This window comes from Felis catus, chromosome C2, assembly GCF_018350175.1.
Source record: "Felis catus isolate Fca126 chromosome C2, F.catus_Fca126_mat1.0, whole genome shotgun sequence".
In the NCBI taxonomy this organism is placed as follows: Eukaryota; Metazoa; Chordata; class Mammalia; order Carnivora; family Felidae; genus Felis; species Felis catus.
The window spans coordinates 31,962,127-31,980,598 of NC_058376.1; the positions used below are offsets into that span (position 1 = coordinate 31,962,127).

Genomic DNA, 18,472 nt, shown 5'->3' on the forward strand with positions numbered 1-18,472 from the left:
GGTTATTTCCTCTTCTTAAGGTCTATATTGAAAAAAACAGTGTATACTTTCCTTGTCCCTATACCCCGATTGTATAGGCTATTATTTTAAGACTCTAAAATGTCTTATAAACACGTTATTTGGGCCTATGTTCAAAGGGTTTATAAAATTTAGTTTAATATAAAACCAAAGAAAAATTAAGATAATCTTACCACTGAAATAACTATGAATAATATTCCTATTTTTTAAAAGTAATCTCTACACCCAACATGGGGCTTGACCTGACAACCCTGAGATCAAGAGTCGGAGGGTCTACTGAATGAACGAACCAGGTGTCCCACAGTTTTTTTTTTTCAAGTCATCTTTCTTTTTAAAATAATAGCCGTGATCAACAACAGATATAAGAACATTAAATATGGACAAGAACTACAAGTGTTACCAAGTCAAGAAGGTTTGTGTTTTGTTATCTCAATTCAAGAATTTGAAATTGATGGGATTGATGGCTATTCAAATGTACTTATTTTTGCATTCATGTTTAAACCCACCACGATTCATTGTCTAAGCCCACCATTCCGTCAAGTCACACACAGCAGTTAGCAGAGTCTATGGAGAACTGGAAGTGCTGTGCTGTCATCAGAGCCATACCCTACTTCATGGGCTCTGACTTGATGCAACACCAGGGTGGCCCAGTGGGCAGAATTCCCACCAGTGTCTGTAGTCTTAATGTTCCTCCCCCACAACATGTGGTGAAACAAGAAGGGTTTGTCCATTTCATCAGGGCTGGTGCTTTCTTACAGTCTGAAAATGTTCTGGTAATGAACCTGCTTTAAAATAGAAACATTTTGGGGCGCCTGGGTGGCTCAGTCAGTTGAGCGGCCGACTTCGGCTCAGGTCATGATCTCGCGGTCCGTGAGTTCGAGCCCCGCGTCGGGCTCTGTGCTGACGGCTCGGAGCCTGGAGCCTGTTTCAGATTCTGTGTCTCCCTCTCTCTGACCCTCCCCTGTTCATGCTCTGTCTCACCCTGTCTCAAAAATAAATAAACGTTAAAAAAATAAAATAAAATAGAAACATTTGTTCTAGTCCAAAATTCCACCCCCCCCTTTTTTTTTCAGAAAAATAACTATGATAGCTTATTATCTAGGAATAACATTTCTCCAACAGAAAAAAAAAATCTACAGATGATTTTTTTCTTAGTAGATGATATTATGTCCCAATAAGACATTGGTTAGACAAATAAGCAGCATTCGGTGGCTAAGGAAACAGTCTTGTGAAAGTGCCACCCCTTTCTATGTAAAATGGTAGCTACATTGCTACTCACAGGTGTGTGTGTGTGTGTGTGTGTGTGTGTGTGTGTGTGTGTGTGTGTGTGTGTGGTGTTATTTTTTTTTTTTTCCTTTTTTTTGAACAGAATCCCAGATTTTATTCTGTGGAGGGTCAAGCCGGAAAAGCCTATTTTTATAAATTCTCTCAGTTACCTGCTTTCAACAGTTTGTTGACTGAATGTTTCATTTCATGTTCCAGGCTCTTTTATCTACAGTTATCATAAAAGCACTTCATCCTCTGCGAGTTCACCAAGCAGACCTATTCTTTTTTTTTTTTTTTCCTGATACACTTTTTGTATCTACTAAGTTTATAGATTTCACGGCTATTTGTGCAAGGTTAAGTTGGGTAGCTTCAGATTTTATGGAGACAGCTAAGAGAGGTTCCATGCAAGCGACCAGATGGGCTTAAGAGAATAAAGTGTGGTGTGACTAATGAATTAAAACGGCCACTCTGTATCTCAGTCTTTGTCTCACTGCAGCTGAGGCTATATTAAGATATGGAAAACTGGAACACATTTATAATTTCAAGAAAACCAATTTGACCCTCAAATCCCTTGATTTAAATCTTAAATAAATAAAATTACACATGGCCCTTTCCCAATTCAGCTCTGAAAACACAGGACTAAAATCACATGTTACAAAAGTAGGTAAGTGACATCAACAATGTATAAGGTCATCACGGTGTAACTTATAATATCAATTTTAATAAGTTAGTACTGACACTTCATAAAAGTGGGCAAGTGAGTAAAACGTCTATACTGAGACTGTTTTTCCCTTATCTCACCTAAAATTGTATCAAGTAATTCTCTTAGTTTCCTGTATTACTTGGAATTTTGTAATAGATGATGCTGAAATAAATCATGAAACTATTTCCACCTAAAGGTTGCACACGTAATCACTGTTTAAAAAGATAATTCCCAACTCGAATTCTGGTCCATGGCTCTGGCGGATGGAGCAAGCTCCCCTCTGAAGGTTGGAATGTTATTTCCATAGCATAGAGTTTTAGGGAGGTAGCTCCCTCACCAGTGACTTCATTTTGTGGTGTCCCCATTCAGCTATTTGGAATCACGTGACTTGAGTCCTGGGCAGGAGGCATGCACTATTTCTAGATCTGCACCATTAAATCCTCCCCTACACTATGTGTTTCTTTTTCTTTCTGCTGGCCTTGGGTCAACCTTGGAAGCTCCACGTTAAATAAAGCTAAGCCTCATCAGCCCCTGACCCTCCATGTCTACATGGAACAGGGTCCTACCCCACAATTCCTGCACTTCAGGTGGACTTTATTGTGTTATACCACAGGACTTCGGCAAGGACATCTACTAGAGAAGATAGCATTGTCTTAACAACGGAACAATGATAGCAGTTTCCAAATTGAATGTAAAGCTTATACAACACAGTTTATTCGAAGCCAAATGTTTCTTAATTTTGTTTTGAAATAATGAATTGAATGTCATCAATTATCATCCAAATGCAAAAATACTATGCACTTATCTGTGAAGTATAAAAAATGCATATATCTGATCCTTTTCCATAATTTAGAAATGGACATAAAATCTTATTAATGCTTAACTTGGGATCTGAAATGAACAGACACAATGTTGACTGGGCTCTCAGCATCTTTTGTAATTTAAATGTAGCCTCTTAATATTGACACTTTTCTTTTCCCTTTCCATTTACAGTTGTATTTGTTGCTGTTTTGTTATTATTTGCTTTACATTTTTCTAGTAACCATTTACTAATTTGTATTTTGTATTCGTGCGACATTGACTACAGGAGAGTGTTGTTACAATGCTTCTCTGTTAAGTTTTCTTTTTTTCTTTTAATTCATCTAACCACTTTTGAAGCACATATTGTATTTAACTATCTAAGTAATTAGCAAATAACCATATTCCCATTCTCTTTGACATTTGAATCTCTCTTTTGTTATAAAAAGCAATTAAAATTTTAAATAGACACCAAAAACGGGGTGCCTGGGTGGCTTGAGCCCAGGCTGGCTTGGCTGAGCATTTGGCTCTTGATCTCATAGTTTGTGGGATCGTGCCCCTCATCGGGCTCTGCACTGACAGTGTGGAGCCTGTTAGGGATTCTCTTTCTCTCCTTCTCTCTGCCTCTTTCCCACTCTCTCCTATCTCTCTCTCTCAATATAAATAACAACTTTAAAAAAAAAAACAGACACCAAAATGGTAAATATAAGTTGCATATTGCTTAAACTTCTAATACCTAGTGTAACTTTTTCATGGGAATTTATTTTTTTCATCCAAATCACTATAAATTCCATGAATGTTCAGACTGTCTTTCTTACCCACTGAGGTATCCTTGGTTCTCAATTAATAGTATTTGTTGAATAGACCAAAAAAAAAAGAAAAGGATAGAATTAGGATGACAATGAATGCTGACAGCCTTTGCTTAAAATATAATTTAAAATGTGTGCTCGGCTAAGTTTTAGTTGTGATATATATTATATACATTTATGTAATCATAATATTATATTGTCTATTCTATATTTATATAATTATATACTTGTATATATTTCTCTGCATTTATGAAATATATTGTTGCAGCTCTATTTCCAACAAACCAACCAACCAACAAAAAACAAAGGCAGGACAATGGACACAGCGACAGACTGTCAAAGTGGATCTGTACTGGCACTTACCTAACTGGATGAACTGTGGCTCACTCTTCACCCCGGCCCCGGCCCCAGTGCTGGCTGCCACCTCTATGCTGTACCGGATCCCAGGAACCAGAGAAGGGATGACCACAGAAAAAGTGGAACCATCTACTGTCTTGTTTATATGATATCTAGTTTCATTGCCCAGACACCAAACCTTTAAGAAGAGAACAAGGAATGTTAAGCTGGTAAACTATTTAAGTGAACGCAAAGATCAGCATAGCATTTCAGTTTTAGACCTAGACCAAGTTCAGACTCATCATGAACCTAATATAGGATGCTGCAAAAGTCATTTTTCCCTAGGATCTAGTTCTGAGAGGCCTCTCCCCGTCAAACCTCAGGTTAGCAGTACCTTCAAAACCTCTCTAAATTGTCTCATATACTTTGAAAGGATTATAATGGGAAAGTCAAGGATTATAATGGGAAAGTCTATACATTTTTGCTCAAAGACACAGGTTCTTATTATCAGTCCAAATCAACAGGGTGTTTTTTTCTTTTTAAACACCTAGAAATTATTTGCCAAAAAGGCTTTGCAAAAAGCTGTGTATATCCAGATAAAGATCAATAACTTAATCTAAAGTACCTTTGTATAAATATGGCTATTTATAACAAAACTGGACAGGGGTACCTGGTTGACTCAATTACTACAGCATGTGACTCTTGGTCTCTGGGTCCCAAGTTTGAGCCCCATGTTCGGTGTAGAGTTATAGAGTTTAGTGAAAAGTAAATACATAAAACTGGATACAAGGAGAAAGGGTCTTCCTAGGAGTCTACTCAGCCTGTGGTGTGTGAGTCTTTGATAACATATATGAGACAATGAAAAATAACAACACATATTTGAAAGAAAAATATTCTTCCAATAAGAAAAGTAGTGTATAGCTCAATAACTTTGATAAGGATATTTGTGACAGGAAATTATTTTAAGGAAATTAAGATATCTGAACTACACAGTAATCCTTAATTTAAATTTCACTAAAGGATTAATCAGAGTGACCCTCAGCAATGTTCAAGAAGTAGGATATGGTGCATGACAGCATTTGGACTCAGTTGCCACAAGAAAATGGTCCATGGAGTAGTAAAACACACTCTCTATTCTTTACGATGTCCTCGAGCAAGATGTAGGATTAGTTTCAAGTAGCCTATTGTCTAAACTGTAATACGGAATGGGATTTAAAATAAACCCAAGAAAGAGTACCAGTGTCTCCTATCATGTAGGCAACCACCATTTATTTTTTTCTTTGGAGGTTAACATTATTTTAATATCGTTTCAATGTATAACACCAACAAATGGTCAGACTCTATACCAGGATCTGACCATTTGGAAATAAAGACTCCTTTGTGATTTTTTCCTCCCCCAATTACATTACACAGCTGAACCAAAGCCACAAACTGATTTTGTACCAGTCAATCAGGTTTTCAAAGGCATTTTATTATTTTAAATTGACCATGAAGTTAAGTGAAATCCACCCTTTTGCATTTCTTCTGGAGAGAAATGAGCTTTGGCTCTTAGGGGAAAATGCCTCCATTACACAATTTTACTTGAGAGCTGAGACATCACCTCATTTTAAATCCTTAATAATCTCTATAACAGTTCATTTTTCTGGACTGAACCATAGCATCCTGTCACTCCCCAGTATTGAGATAACCTTGATATTCATGAGAAAACACTTACATCGTAGAGACTAGTACCTTTTAATGACTCAATTACACTAGAAGATCTAATTTGAAATATCTTAGAACATTTGAGGGGCATTCACAGCACTATTTTAAATACTATAAAATGTCACCCTTTAAAAATATATGCAAATTTCATAAAGAGGTTTTCAGTTTGTTTTTAAAAATCATTTTAAGAAAATATTAGACCTAAATTAAGCTCAGTATATCTAGTTGTTTTACAAACCAATTTGCTACTCAAAAGAACACTGATGGTCTTTATTTGGGTCTTACCAAGTGTGCACATTAGAATCACCTTGGAAAGATCTACCAAAATACATATGCAAGTGCCCAATCAGACCTACTCAATCAGAATCTCTCAGAATGGTGGTCAGGTACCTATACTTGGAAAATGAGTCCACAAGTGATTCTGATGTTAGTATGCAATTGCCTGTAGAAGATAAATGTGTTCACCTTTTTAACATCATTTTCCTATCAATGGACACAGACTAAAATATTCACATATGTGAGATAAACTCGTATCACAGTTTAGATAGTAACTAGAAAAATACTCAGGTATCACGGGAATACAAAGCAGTATCTACGGAAATACATGTTTTGCAGTTAAAATTCTTCTAGTATGCAATATGTTTACACATATGTTGGAAAAAAAGACATGTGAAAGCGATTTTCTATTGAGATTCCCCTGATTCAATCAATCACTTCTTCATTTATCATTGATCATTAAGCCTTTCCTATAATATAGACTCATTGATAGGCTACATCTCATGACCCTAAATTAGTTTTTATTGTACCTTGTCATGCTTGAAAACATTTGCTCAAAATCTATGTAAGACTCTTAAATTTAATGACTAAATCCAATGACTTCACAGGTAAAAATAATTGTCAGAATATTAGATTAAGCCACTTGACATCTTATATTTTTAAAATTCATTTAAACATACATAAATTTATAACTGAATCTCCTCTGAGACAGGACATTTTCCTTTCAAACTAAAACACAGTTTATAGAAAAAAAAATTTTGTGCACCTTAAAATAAGTTTTCCAACTTAGCTCCAAAGAACGAAAATTTCAAATATGTTGAAAAAAACATAAAGCAAACCATGTTTAATAGAATTTGACTCATAGGTAATTCATGGGGCAACCAAATCCTGCAAAATATATTCAAGGTATTTTTTTAAGGTAAAAAAATTACTTTTTTATTAGCATTCATACTTGTTGTGTGAAATTACATGGAGCTATAGATTTTGTGACCATATAGATTACTTCTTTTAAATTAACTGTTTCTTCAAATGGCTGAAGAATTATTCCACAATTACTGAACAGGAAAGGATTTTTCAAATAATTTTACATGTTGCTCCATTGACCAGCAGATGGCGCCAAATATCCACAATTTAAACAAGCTTTTTCTGTGTGTGTGTTTTTTGTTTTTTGTGGGGTTTTTTGTTTTGTTTTGTTTTTTTGGTAGGGGGAGAAGGGTGTCCATCAGTAAATTACTATATATGTATTACCTTATACTCTTGGACCATTCCGTTTTGAGTGTCTTCTGGAGGCGCCTGCCAACTAACAAGAATTGCAGTTCCATTTCCATCATTCTTTGACACAGTTACACTTTGGGGTGGGGCACTGGGTGCTATTAAATTATTTTAAAAAGTAGGTTATGAATATATTAGAGAACACTGGAAGCAGACACAACATTTAAAGTCAAGTAGTAACTATATAAAATCTATGTCAATATATGCATATGTCTCATCCAAGTCTGAATCGTCCCAAATGATTTAAGTGTCTCCTCAATATTGCTAACTCTTTAGCTATTGAGAATTTTCCATAACCAAAGTTACATAGATTATCTCCACAAAATATGCCAGGAAAATTCTTGTTTCTCCTACCCTACAACCTTAGTCTCATGTTCTCCCTACAAATGTTCCAAAGTATAAAGGTATACATTAATCACCCATGACATTAACTATATCCTTATCATTTATGTAATCAAAGTAATAAACACATTTTACAGAAAATTCTGGTTTTATTAAAGAATATGTTTGTGAAATTTAACCTTTCTGTAAATAAGGGTTTAAAATTCCAGTTATAGAGTAGCCTATCATACTGGTTTTGCTAGAGCTGAGCGGTTTCCATAGACATGAGGCATAAGCATAAAATGCTAACCCCAGAAAGTCCTGGGAAAACCAAGTCAATACTCACCTTATTTATAAATCATCACTTAAAGTAACATTCAATAAGTGAATGGAAAATAATTAATGGAAAGTCAAGCACATTGAGAAGAAGTTTATCTTTAAATGTGAGTTTTAGTTCTGAACAATTGAGTATGTCCTATATATGCCATTAAGTAACAGTTCAGTTCACATTTGCACATTTTTACAGAGGCCACTATTAAAACAAGTCATATGTTATGGAATTTTGGTCTTCAGAAGCTCTAACTAAACAAATTCTATTAGCAAAATATAATGTTCAATATCAAGACAGTTAATAATTAGTGTCAGTAGTAACATTAACATTTCTTCAATTAAGTTAATAAAAACCTAACAAATATGTTGCAGAGCACAGTAATCACACATTTCATACTTGCCTTCTTCTAAGGTCTTTGCGAACTTAATTTCACTATCTGCTCCTTGAAATTCATTAAAAAAAGGACGAGCCTTAATTTCATAGTTGACTCCCTTTTTGAGATCAGGGATAACCACACTATTTTTGGTTGGGGTCCTCACTTCAAAAACTAACCACTCCGATTCACCATGGTTGGCTCCTGATGGCCGATAAAGAATTTTATATCCTTGAATATACTGAGATTGTTGGTCCACCTATTAAAAGGACAAATAAAAATGTAACCGTTTATATCTTTTTATTGGTTTATTTAAAAATTATGAAAATTAAATGTGACAAAATGCAAAAAATTCTATCTGGCTTCACTTTATAGTTTTCTAGTTTATATAAGATAGAATACTAAAAATGAATCACTATCATTTACAATGTATTCACTTTTCAGCTTAATATATTAATATTAGATATTAATTTCTATGGTTTGTGCAGAAATGTTAGGCATCATGACAGTTCTGTGATAGACATCTAGAGATATGTCAGGACCAAAAGGATGAGAAAATGTGTTTCACCACTTTCTAATTTCAAACATTTACTTAATACTACCTAGAAATATTTCTAAGTTTAAAAAAATTCTGTGGTAATGATCCTATCACAAGTTATATATTTATAATTAATATTCTGTGTTTCTTTTCTTTGAGAATGATAAAGTTTACTATTACAGTATGATAGAAAATACAACATGAGGGGCGCCTGGGTGGCGCAGTCGGATAAGCGTCCGACTTCAGCCAGGTCACGATCTCGCGGTCCGTGAGTTCGAGCCCCGCGTCGGGCTCTGGGCTGATGGCTCAGAGCCTGGAGCCTGTTTCCGATTCTGTGTCTCCCTCTCTCTCTGGCCCTCCCCCGTTCATGCTCTGTCTCTCTCTGTCCCCAAAATAAATAAACGTTGAAAAAAAAAATACAACATGAAACTTTTTTTTTTGTTTAAAGCCAGTGCACAGCTACTATAATAAACAATACTTACATTATAAAGTTGTCATTGGTGGAAAAGTGGTCAACTATATGTGTGTGTGTGGGTGTATATGTGTGTATATATATATATATATATACATATATATGTATATATATATATATATACATGTAACTATATATATAACTATATATGTAACTATACATATAACTATATATATAACTATATATATGTAACTATATATATAAAACTATACACATGTAACTATATATATAACTATATATATAAAACTACATGTAACTATAACTATATATATAACTATATATATATATAACTATATATATAACTATATATATAGTTATATATAACTATATATATATAGTTATATATATAGTTATAAGCAATCTGTTCCATAAATACATTTTTTTCATATAATGATCCCCCAGGAGTCATCTTATTAAAACTGAAATCAAATATTGCAACAATGACTCACTGTCCAGTGTACTTCGATTGAAGAGGAAGAAAGGATGGTGGGGTTGTGCAGGTGCAGTACAACATTTCCCAATTCTCTCTGGACCTGCTTGTGATCTACTCCCTGACTCGTTGGGGGAACATCTGCAACAATCCAAGAAGACTGTGTTACATCCTCCACAATGTAACTGACTTGAATGAAAACATAGTGAAACAATCCTTTCATGCATGGCAACTCTCAGAAAAGAAGAATCATTCCAACTGTGAAGTTAACCCGTTATACAGAAGAAAATAGGAACAGCTTGACGTTTTCATTAGCAAGTAGATGATGGGAGGGAGGGAGGGAGGGAGGGAGGGAGGGAGGAAGAGAGAGAGAGAGAGAGAGAGAGAGAGAGAGAGAGAGAACAGCAGAGGACAAGTAGAAAGCAAGAAAGAGCAGGAAGCAAAAATAACTATGACACAAAGCAGCATCTGAGGGCGCCTCCTACCATGTAATGATGGCTTTCTTGCCAAGCATGAGAGTTGGTGCAATCCCTCTGAGTTTGTTACAAAATTCTACAGTAATCTTGTGTATGTAAGAAAGGATCCAGAAATTGCCAAGAGTGGATGAGAAATGAAAAGAATGGAGATGTGGAAGTATAAAGCAAGCACAAAAAGAAAATAGACACCTCACATCTTATGCAATTAATTTAGATATCCTCCCTAAAAAGATACATGGTAAGTTATTAGTACCTACAATGGAGGATACAGAAGCCACCAGTGGAATGGAATGGAATAAAATGAAATAGAGAAGAGAAGAGAAGAGAAGAGAAGAGAAGAGAAGAGAAGAGAAGAGAAGAAGAAGAAGAAGAAGAAGAAGAAGAAGAAGAAGAAGAAGAAGAAGAAGAAGAAGAAAAGAAAAGAACAAAATAAATCTGATGAGGAAAGAGCACTTAACATCTGCTTAACTGATGGTTTGCTTTGGTTCACTTATCGTATCACTGTAAAGAAGGTTTAATAAAAAGTTCTCAATCTCAAGAACACTAAAATTTAAGAAAGGAGACCTCAAACAAAGTAAGAATTAAATACTACAAGTGTTCATTTATGTTGCACTTTATTTTTCCCCAAAAAGGAGGGGCTTTGTTCAAGTTACTAAAGTCTCTACTCAATAAAAATTGCCCATTTCTCAAAAGGTTTTCCAAATACATATATTTTGCTTTGATTATAATAATAAAAGGGAATACAGGGTGAAGCAGGAAAGAAAATAAGTAATTTTTTGTGGCCAGAATTCTTTTTCTCATAGTATTATATGTTGGCATATACATTCCAGAATATTGACTATCCCATAAACAACAGAAATGATAATTTTAGTTTTCCAAATTTTAGTTTTAGTCTTTAAAGAGCTTACTCTCAACAAGAAGCAAAAGATATGTATATTAAGAATGAGGCTGTCCAGTATTACACTGTATGTTAACTAACTAGAATTTAAATTAAACCTTGAAATGACAAAAAAATGAGGTTGCCAAGGTCTGATGGACTCCACGGAAGGCAAGCGAACAGAAGACAGATTGAGAGTGCTATTTCACACTCTTAGATACAATACTCTTGACTGTACATATATCAGGCCTATCAATTAAGCTTATAAAGAAGCAAGATGAGAAAAACAACGGAGATAATATTGGCTTCTCATACTTTATCATCCTTACAAATATCTTTGGCTAACACTGGCCCTCAGGCAACTGATTATCACAGCGTTCAGATGAAAAGCACTTGTCTGTCACCCTTCCATCTCAGGACCTCTCTCTTCCCTTTGGGTTTCTATTGCTCCCATGACTTCAACTACCTTCTATCTCTAGGGTAAGAGTGAAGTCCTGGGAATAAGACAGACTTGGGTTTGCACCCCAACTCAGCAACTGATCGGCCATTTCACTATTTTTCTGTTTTCTCACATGTTAAATGGCACTACTGATGGTGGCGACATCTGAGGACGGCTGGGAGAACTGAATTTCGTTAAGTCATGTGAAGTCCTCGTCTTGAAGGCAGGTATTGGGTTAATCTGTGTGAACCCAGAACGCCTAGCACGGAGCCATACATACAGAATGTGTTTAACAAACATTGGTTGAGTTAAAGGGAATTACTTTATGAAAAACACATCATTATGTCAGCTTCTAAACACGTCCTCTCATATGTGAGCTTCTATCCTCAGGTGTTTTTGAATTGATCCTGTTACTGTTCTTGCTTGTCCTCTTTCTCCTCTTGGGAAAAAAAAAGAAAAGGATTATAATGTAAAAGGTCCTTCCGAACATTCAGAACTAAACTGGGAGGAAATTTTAGATTGTAATTCTATCCAGTTGCTTCCCAAGTGTTGGAATTTATACACAGTCTCTGAAGAGAGATGACCCAGGCCCCGCTTCATTATTTACAATGACTGAGTTCTTATTATCTATACCATACCCATGCTGTACATGCTGTGTCGCTGGACCTATTCTTCAAAGATAGGGCTCAGAATACTATGCAAACAGGACACATGGACGAAGCACAGTGGTTACAGGAGCGGCAAGCCCAGCATGCTAGCAACGGCCCACACACCCACTACTCGCCCGTGACTCACGGCATCTTCCTTGCAGCATCAAATCCTGTTTTGGGGAGGAGACATCTCGATAGCCATGTGCAAGGCTCTAAGCCCGGCTGTGAAACGGGTCTACCTGAGTCCTGAACTGGAAACTAGGCCTTGTACCTTTAACTGCGACCCAACTCCTTCATAGGAATCCCTCTTTGGGGAAGACGTATTTTTGCAGCCATGTTACTGAAATGACTACAGACACTATGACTGTTCTCTTAGGAATCAATTTCCAACCAATAGCAGCCTAACCTTCAGCTGGGCTTCAGGGCATCTCAAACGCAGTCCAAGAACTAGACAACGAAACCTTCCGCAATGTTACGTCTACTCCTTGGACTTGTTTTGACAGCCCACCAAGTATCCTCACTGTCCTCCTCTTAAAAGTCTACCTGAAAACGTAGCGCTCAAGAGGAGCACATCATTCCATTCATAATCTGACCAGTTCAGGGTAAAGGGAGGAGATGACTTGATCCAGACGTAGTTCTGCTAATGCCAGCTAAGACTACGTGTGTTCTTTTGGCAAATACAACACTCAATTGGTCAGAGGTGTTTTAACGGACTTCAAAACACTGAACTCTGTCTGCCCCCACCACCCTGACACACATGTTCTCCCCCTTCAGGCCTGGGGTCCTCAGTTTGTCTTTCTACAGCTAACTTTTAAAACGTTAAGTTTTAAATTCGCTCCATTAATCTTAATCTTGTCAGTGCTGACCCATCACTTCAGTCTGTTGAGATATATTTAATTCTGATGCTCTCATTCTGCAATCTCGTCTTTCTCAGTGTTATGGCATCTGCAAAGGTTATCAACTTCCTTTATTTTTAGTCCAGACAGTGAAAGAAACACGAGTCCAGTAACAAATTCCTACGGCGTAAAACAGAAACGAGATCTGAGTCTTGGATGCTCATAAGCTGATGAATCCTTGTCCAAACCTGTGGAGTACGGATTTTAGCCGCATGTTTTAGGTGAGGAAGCTGAAGCTCAGGACAAACTAACTGGCTCAGGGCTGCAGAGCTAACAGGTTCAGGAGATGAGACAGAGACTCCTGATTTCAAAACCGTATGCCTACCTCACTGTACCTCCAGTCTTCCCACTGACAGGGGTTCATCCCACTTACGTTGCTCCACTAAGTCAGTTAAAATGTAAAAAGGTTTAAGTTAATTTTCAGATTAAACGTTAATTGCCACATCATTTACAAATAAGGACGCTTATTACAAGACAATTCACAGGAGTAGGTAATTGAGTAGCAGTCAGTCAAAACTTTCACTTAGAGGAGTCTCCTAGGTAGAGACCCGTGTACTGGGGACAGAAATTTAAATTCATTTTACAGCTGTCAAAGGGTCTGCATTCTTTATAAATGTGTATCTAATATTGAAAACCTCAAACTGCATTAAGGCAAGATCCAAGAGTCCTAGCGTTCCTGATGAGGTGAATCATCAGAGCAAATATAGGCATTTGGGTGTGTTGGACTCATACAGCAAGAGACAAATGTGGGCACGTTCTGCAACTCCATTTGCTTTCTCCGTAAATTCTGGAACAAAAGGTCCCTCAACAGAGATTCCTTATATACTCATTAGAAAAGACAAAACATGCAAAATGGTTGGCAGACCCTCTCTAAAATCAGGAAAAAGTAGTTCAAGTCTTGCAATTTTGTGTGCACAATTTGGTTCTACCACTTTAAGTAAGTGACATTTTTTCCTTTGAAAAGGTACAACTCAAGATTGAGACATCCCGATTCCTCTGTCTGTTGAGAAAATAACTGTCTATTTCTAATCACTACCATCTAGAATCATCTTTCTTTTTTAATATAAGGATAACCATACTTTAATTACAATGACAATACATCTTTTAAAAAGTTAAAGCTTGATTCAAATCATCTTTTTATTCATCATGTAAATTTTACTCTTCTTAAAGCTTTAAAATAACAAGTGGAGTATGGTGGTGGATAGGAGATAACCTGCTGAAAGCTAAACATGATTTTTATTCATAAAAGATAGTAAAAAGCAGTACATCTAGAATGTGGCCCAAGTAAGCAGATTTTTAATTTCAAATGTTTTTTAAAAGTAGTTTCTACATATTCATTTTCCTTTTATCTGTTTCTTTAACCCAGCTTTGACCAAATACACGTGACATCATTTAAAAGTTTAATATATCACAGCTCATATAATTGACAATGAAAGACAGGCCAGGCAATGCACAGACCTAAATTATTTTTCCCCATGCTTTATAGGAGGTTGACTGCACAGCTGAATTAAGAACAAATTCAAGTTTATCTTCCAAATCTCTCTTAAACTTGCCTAATTTCCCACAAAATATTACTTGACTAGTGTTGTGATATTCAAAACTCATCCAGAAATTCATGAGCGCTAATCTCAACACAGGTGAAATTGACTCCATCTTAAACACAATTATTATGTGATTAAGATTTTATACCCACATATAACCATATCTAAAAATCAAGAAATCAAATATAATACAAAAATACATAGTATTTTTATCTCATTAAATTATGATTCTATAAAATGGGAAACCCTGCTCTTTCTTATCAATCTTATCTTGGAGTATGTGGTACAGAAAACAATAAAGTTTGCAGACAACGTGTTTGTGTATTAAAAATTAATTGAGCAACTCGAAGAACAGATCTATATTATGTATGCAATTGTAGCATTATGCAGTACAAATTACTGTCTTATAAAATTACATCTAAGGACAAGTAGGTGTCACAAGGTTGAGTAAATCAGTATTTACCTTGCGTTTTCACTGGATCTGATATCTGGCTTGGATCACTAATTCCATATGCATTTGCTGCTCTCACAAGGAAAAGGTAAATTGCATTAGGTTTTAGTCCTTTAATGGCGAATGTTTCCGTTTTCACATTCTCTGCTACGGTCTGCCAGCTGCTACCAGATGCGTGGCTGAGGAAAGATACACAAGTTAGAACATGCATATTTCATGGTAAACCAAAAAAACAAAACAAAACAAAAAGACCAACTAGGAAACATCATCTTTACTCTACCTGAAGGCTTCTATAATGTAAGATGTTGGAGTTGCACCTGAATTCAAATTTGGTTGCCATGACAAGGTTACCGTATTTCTGCTGACATCTGTAACTTCAGGTTTTGAGGGGGCACTAGGGATTAAATTTGGGTCAGTGGGTCTTGGAGGCTGAACTGGAACTCCAAATTCTAATCAAAGGGCAAAAGAGGACAGATGTTTACACATACACAGATAAGCACGTAAAGGTAGCTTACACAATTATACACCTCTTCAGGCATCAGAACATCCACTTTGTCCATTTGCCAGTAAATAAACAACCTCCTTTTATGCTTTAAGGCAAAAATGCTATCTAATTTACCTTGGACTTCAATGTAAGCACTCCATGTTGCCTCACCACTGGGGGTTGATGCAATGCAGGTGTACCGACCTGTGTCACCCAGCTGAGAAGACAGAAAATAAATATTTGGAACAATCGAGAGCTCAATGGGCTGCAAAAGCAATGATAGGTTTGTATATGTCCCATGAATATGGATAACTACATTAAAATTCAATAACTAGAAACTTCCTCTTAATTGAATATATTTTTACTGAATGTAAAGGAAAATATTTCATGAATACAGAAAATAAGATTTTATATGGTTATTTTAATTGTATAACAAAAATATAATGTGTAATTGCTTTACTTTATCACTATTTTCAGTGTCAGGGGCAATAAACAATGAGGTATTCAAATTCAGAGCATTAATTTTAATTACTAAATTATATCTTCATATTCAATGTCACGTGGTAATCCTCATAAAGTTTAGCCAATGACTATTCTTGCTATTTCATATTTTATTAGAGTTACATCCATGTGTCTGAGATAAACATATATTATAGAAAAAGATAAACACAAAATGATTTCTTCTCAAAGTATTCACTCTTTTTTCCCATTTTATTTTATTTTTTTCAACCTGTGACTGAAGGCAATTTTAATAAGTATAAGGTCAAACCTCAGCTGGAATGAATGGTCTCTTTCCCTTCTCAAGACTGAATGCCAGAAAACAAACCGGGGTCACATCTTCAGCTTTAAAATGATCACTAGTAGGGGTGCCTGGGTGGCTCAGTTGGTTAAGCATCCAACTTTGGCTCAGGTCATGATGTCACGGTCCATGGGTTCAAGCCCTGTGTCAGGCTCCGTGCTGACAGCTCAGAGCCTGAAACCTGCTTCGGATTCTGTGTCTCCCTCTCTCTCTCTGCCCCTCCCCTGCTCATGCCCTGTCTCTCTTTGTCTCTCAAAAATAAATAAACGTTAAAAAAATTAAAAAAAAAATTATCACTAGCATAACGAACCCATACACCTTTGCTTAATTAAGGTAGTAACTCTATCTTCGAGTAACATTTGATAAAGCAAGAATGTTGCCATCTTGCTCTGGTAACTGCAGGAACAAAACTGCAATCGTCCTCACAAAGAAGTACAACATATTAACTTTCATGGCACGTAATATGAACTCTCATGCTCATCCAAAACTCCCAAGAAGCCACCCACAACAGGCAATAAAGCGAGTGAAATTTATGTTTATTGCTGTCAAAGCTGTTCTTTCATATGCCTTGTGAGCTTGTCTGATCTTGACCTAAAAGAAAAGGCAAAATCAAAACAAAACAACACAGTCCTGAAAGAACAGGTAGGGAGGTGTGATGCCCTGGGAAGGTAAATCCCTAAATTGTTCTCATAGACTTGTGGGCTTTTCATCATTTCACATTCTGATTTGAAATGTGCACTCAGTGTGGACACCTGCTACATAGTTTTTGTTTGCATGTATAGTGTTCTGTCTTTGCAAAATGTGGAGCCAAATATTCACAGAGAAGAACCGTTCATGGACATTGTAGGTAAATGGTACTGGAGAAATATCTTTGAAAAATCCTTTATGGAATGACTGCATTATACCACTATCTGGAAGGCATTTTTTTCTCCCATAAGTTCCTGTCTATTTTCTTCAACACGTCTCAAAAATATTTTTTCTCCTTAAAACAAACAAACAAAAACTACCCCTTACATTACTTGCTATGAGCTAAGTTTTGAATCAAATCATGTTAAATATATAAAAGAATAAAGCATCAATTAAAAATATATTAGTATTGTTATTCAGCATTTCATTGGTTCTAAAACGTGAGACTTCAGCACCAGTTGCTGGAGGCAAAAACCAAAGTGGATCAAACGGGAAACGCAGGGGGTCATTTTAAGTTACCTTAGCATATCGGATCTGCAGCACTCCTGTCTCCAGCTGTTTGATTCGAGAATCTTGGGTTGAAACAAGCACTCCATCCTTTCTCCAAAGAATCGTGGGTGCTGGACTGCCTGTGGCCACACAGCTGAGCACTAAAGTACCATCCACGGCCACAGTCTGATTCACAGGACCTTGTCGAATGACCGGGGGAGGCCGGTCTGCAATCACTGCCAGAAGAAACAGGAAATGGATTTCTACAACTGGAAGCAATTTTCTAATCATCCAAGCAACAGCAATTGCTCTAGGCTTTGAAACAAACTAATTAAACAAGTAATTAAAGTAGGAGCCATGCATTATTCAGAATGCATTTATATGATGCTTTGGTTCAGGACATAAAAATGAGATACAATGCACTCCTTTCCAATGACCCACAACTGCCTGAGCATGCTACTCTGTCAAGGGACCTCTTTCACTTAAGAGTCTGAGGAGGAAATAAGAATTGTGGACGGCGAAGTATATGCATAGTGGTGAAAAGTGGAATGCTGTACTTTTTAAACATTAAAATATGTAAAAATAAAACACAACAAATAACCACCTACCCCAAGGAAACTAATGAGAAGATATTTTCATAAATGAACTAAAGTCAGCTTGCTATCTGATAACTGTTTTGTGCCCAACGTAAAAAATTATGGCATCATACCAGCATGTCTGACAATTTTGGATTCAAATAAGTGCTTTAGACTTTCATGACTTACAAGTCAATATGTTTGAGCTCTACCTTGGAATTCTATTAACAGAATACATGGGTAAAAATTTCCTAAACCTAATGAATACATAAAAAACTGAAAAAGTGCCCCAAATCCATTGTTAGTAGGCTAATCCAAAAATATAACTCAAGCCAATCCCCTAACCTAAAAATACCGTACTTGCATCCTGGAATTACCAGGGCCTGAAAAACACTTTTGCAAATTCTATCACCTTAGTAGTTTTAATGTACTATGGAAGGAAACAATGGAAGGCATTTTCA

General features: G+C 36.2%; 1 protein-coding gene across 10 annotated transcripts in view; it reads right to left on the minus strand.

Moving 5' to 3' along the window:
- The window catches only part of ROBO1 (roundabout guidance receptor 1), a 1,129,831-nt gene that overhangs the window by 54,591 nt on the left and 1,056,768 nt on the right, over positions 1-18,472 (minus strand). For all 10 annotated transcript variants that reach the window (XM_019839543.3, XM_045036748.1, XM_045036754.1 and 7 more), the window contains 8 exons: positions 17,467-17,672; positions 15,597-15,678; positions 15,258-15,426; positions 14,990-15,156; positions 9,667-9,788; positions 8,235-8,466; positions 7,159-7,280; positions 3,958-4,129 (listed from right to left, as the gene is read on the minus strand). In XM_019839543.3, the coding sequence (XP_019695102.3) occupies positions 3,958-4,129; positions 7,159-7,280; positions 8,235-8,466; positions 9,667-9,788; positions 14,990-15,156; positions 15,258-15,426; positions 15,597-15,678; positions 17,467-17,672 (1,272 nt within the window). The remainder of the gene's footprint in view (positions 1-3,957; positions 4,130-7,158; positions 7,281-8,234; positions 8,467-9,666; positions 9,789-14,989; positions 15,157-15,257; positions 15,427-15,596; positions 15,679-17,466; positions 17,673-18,472) is intronic.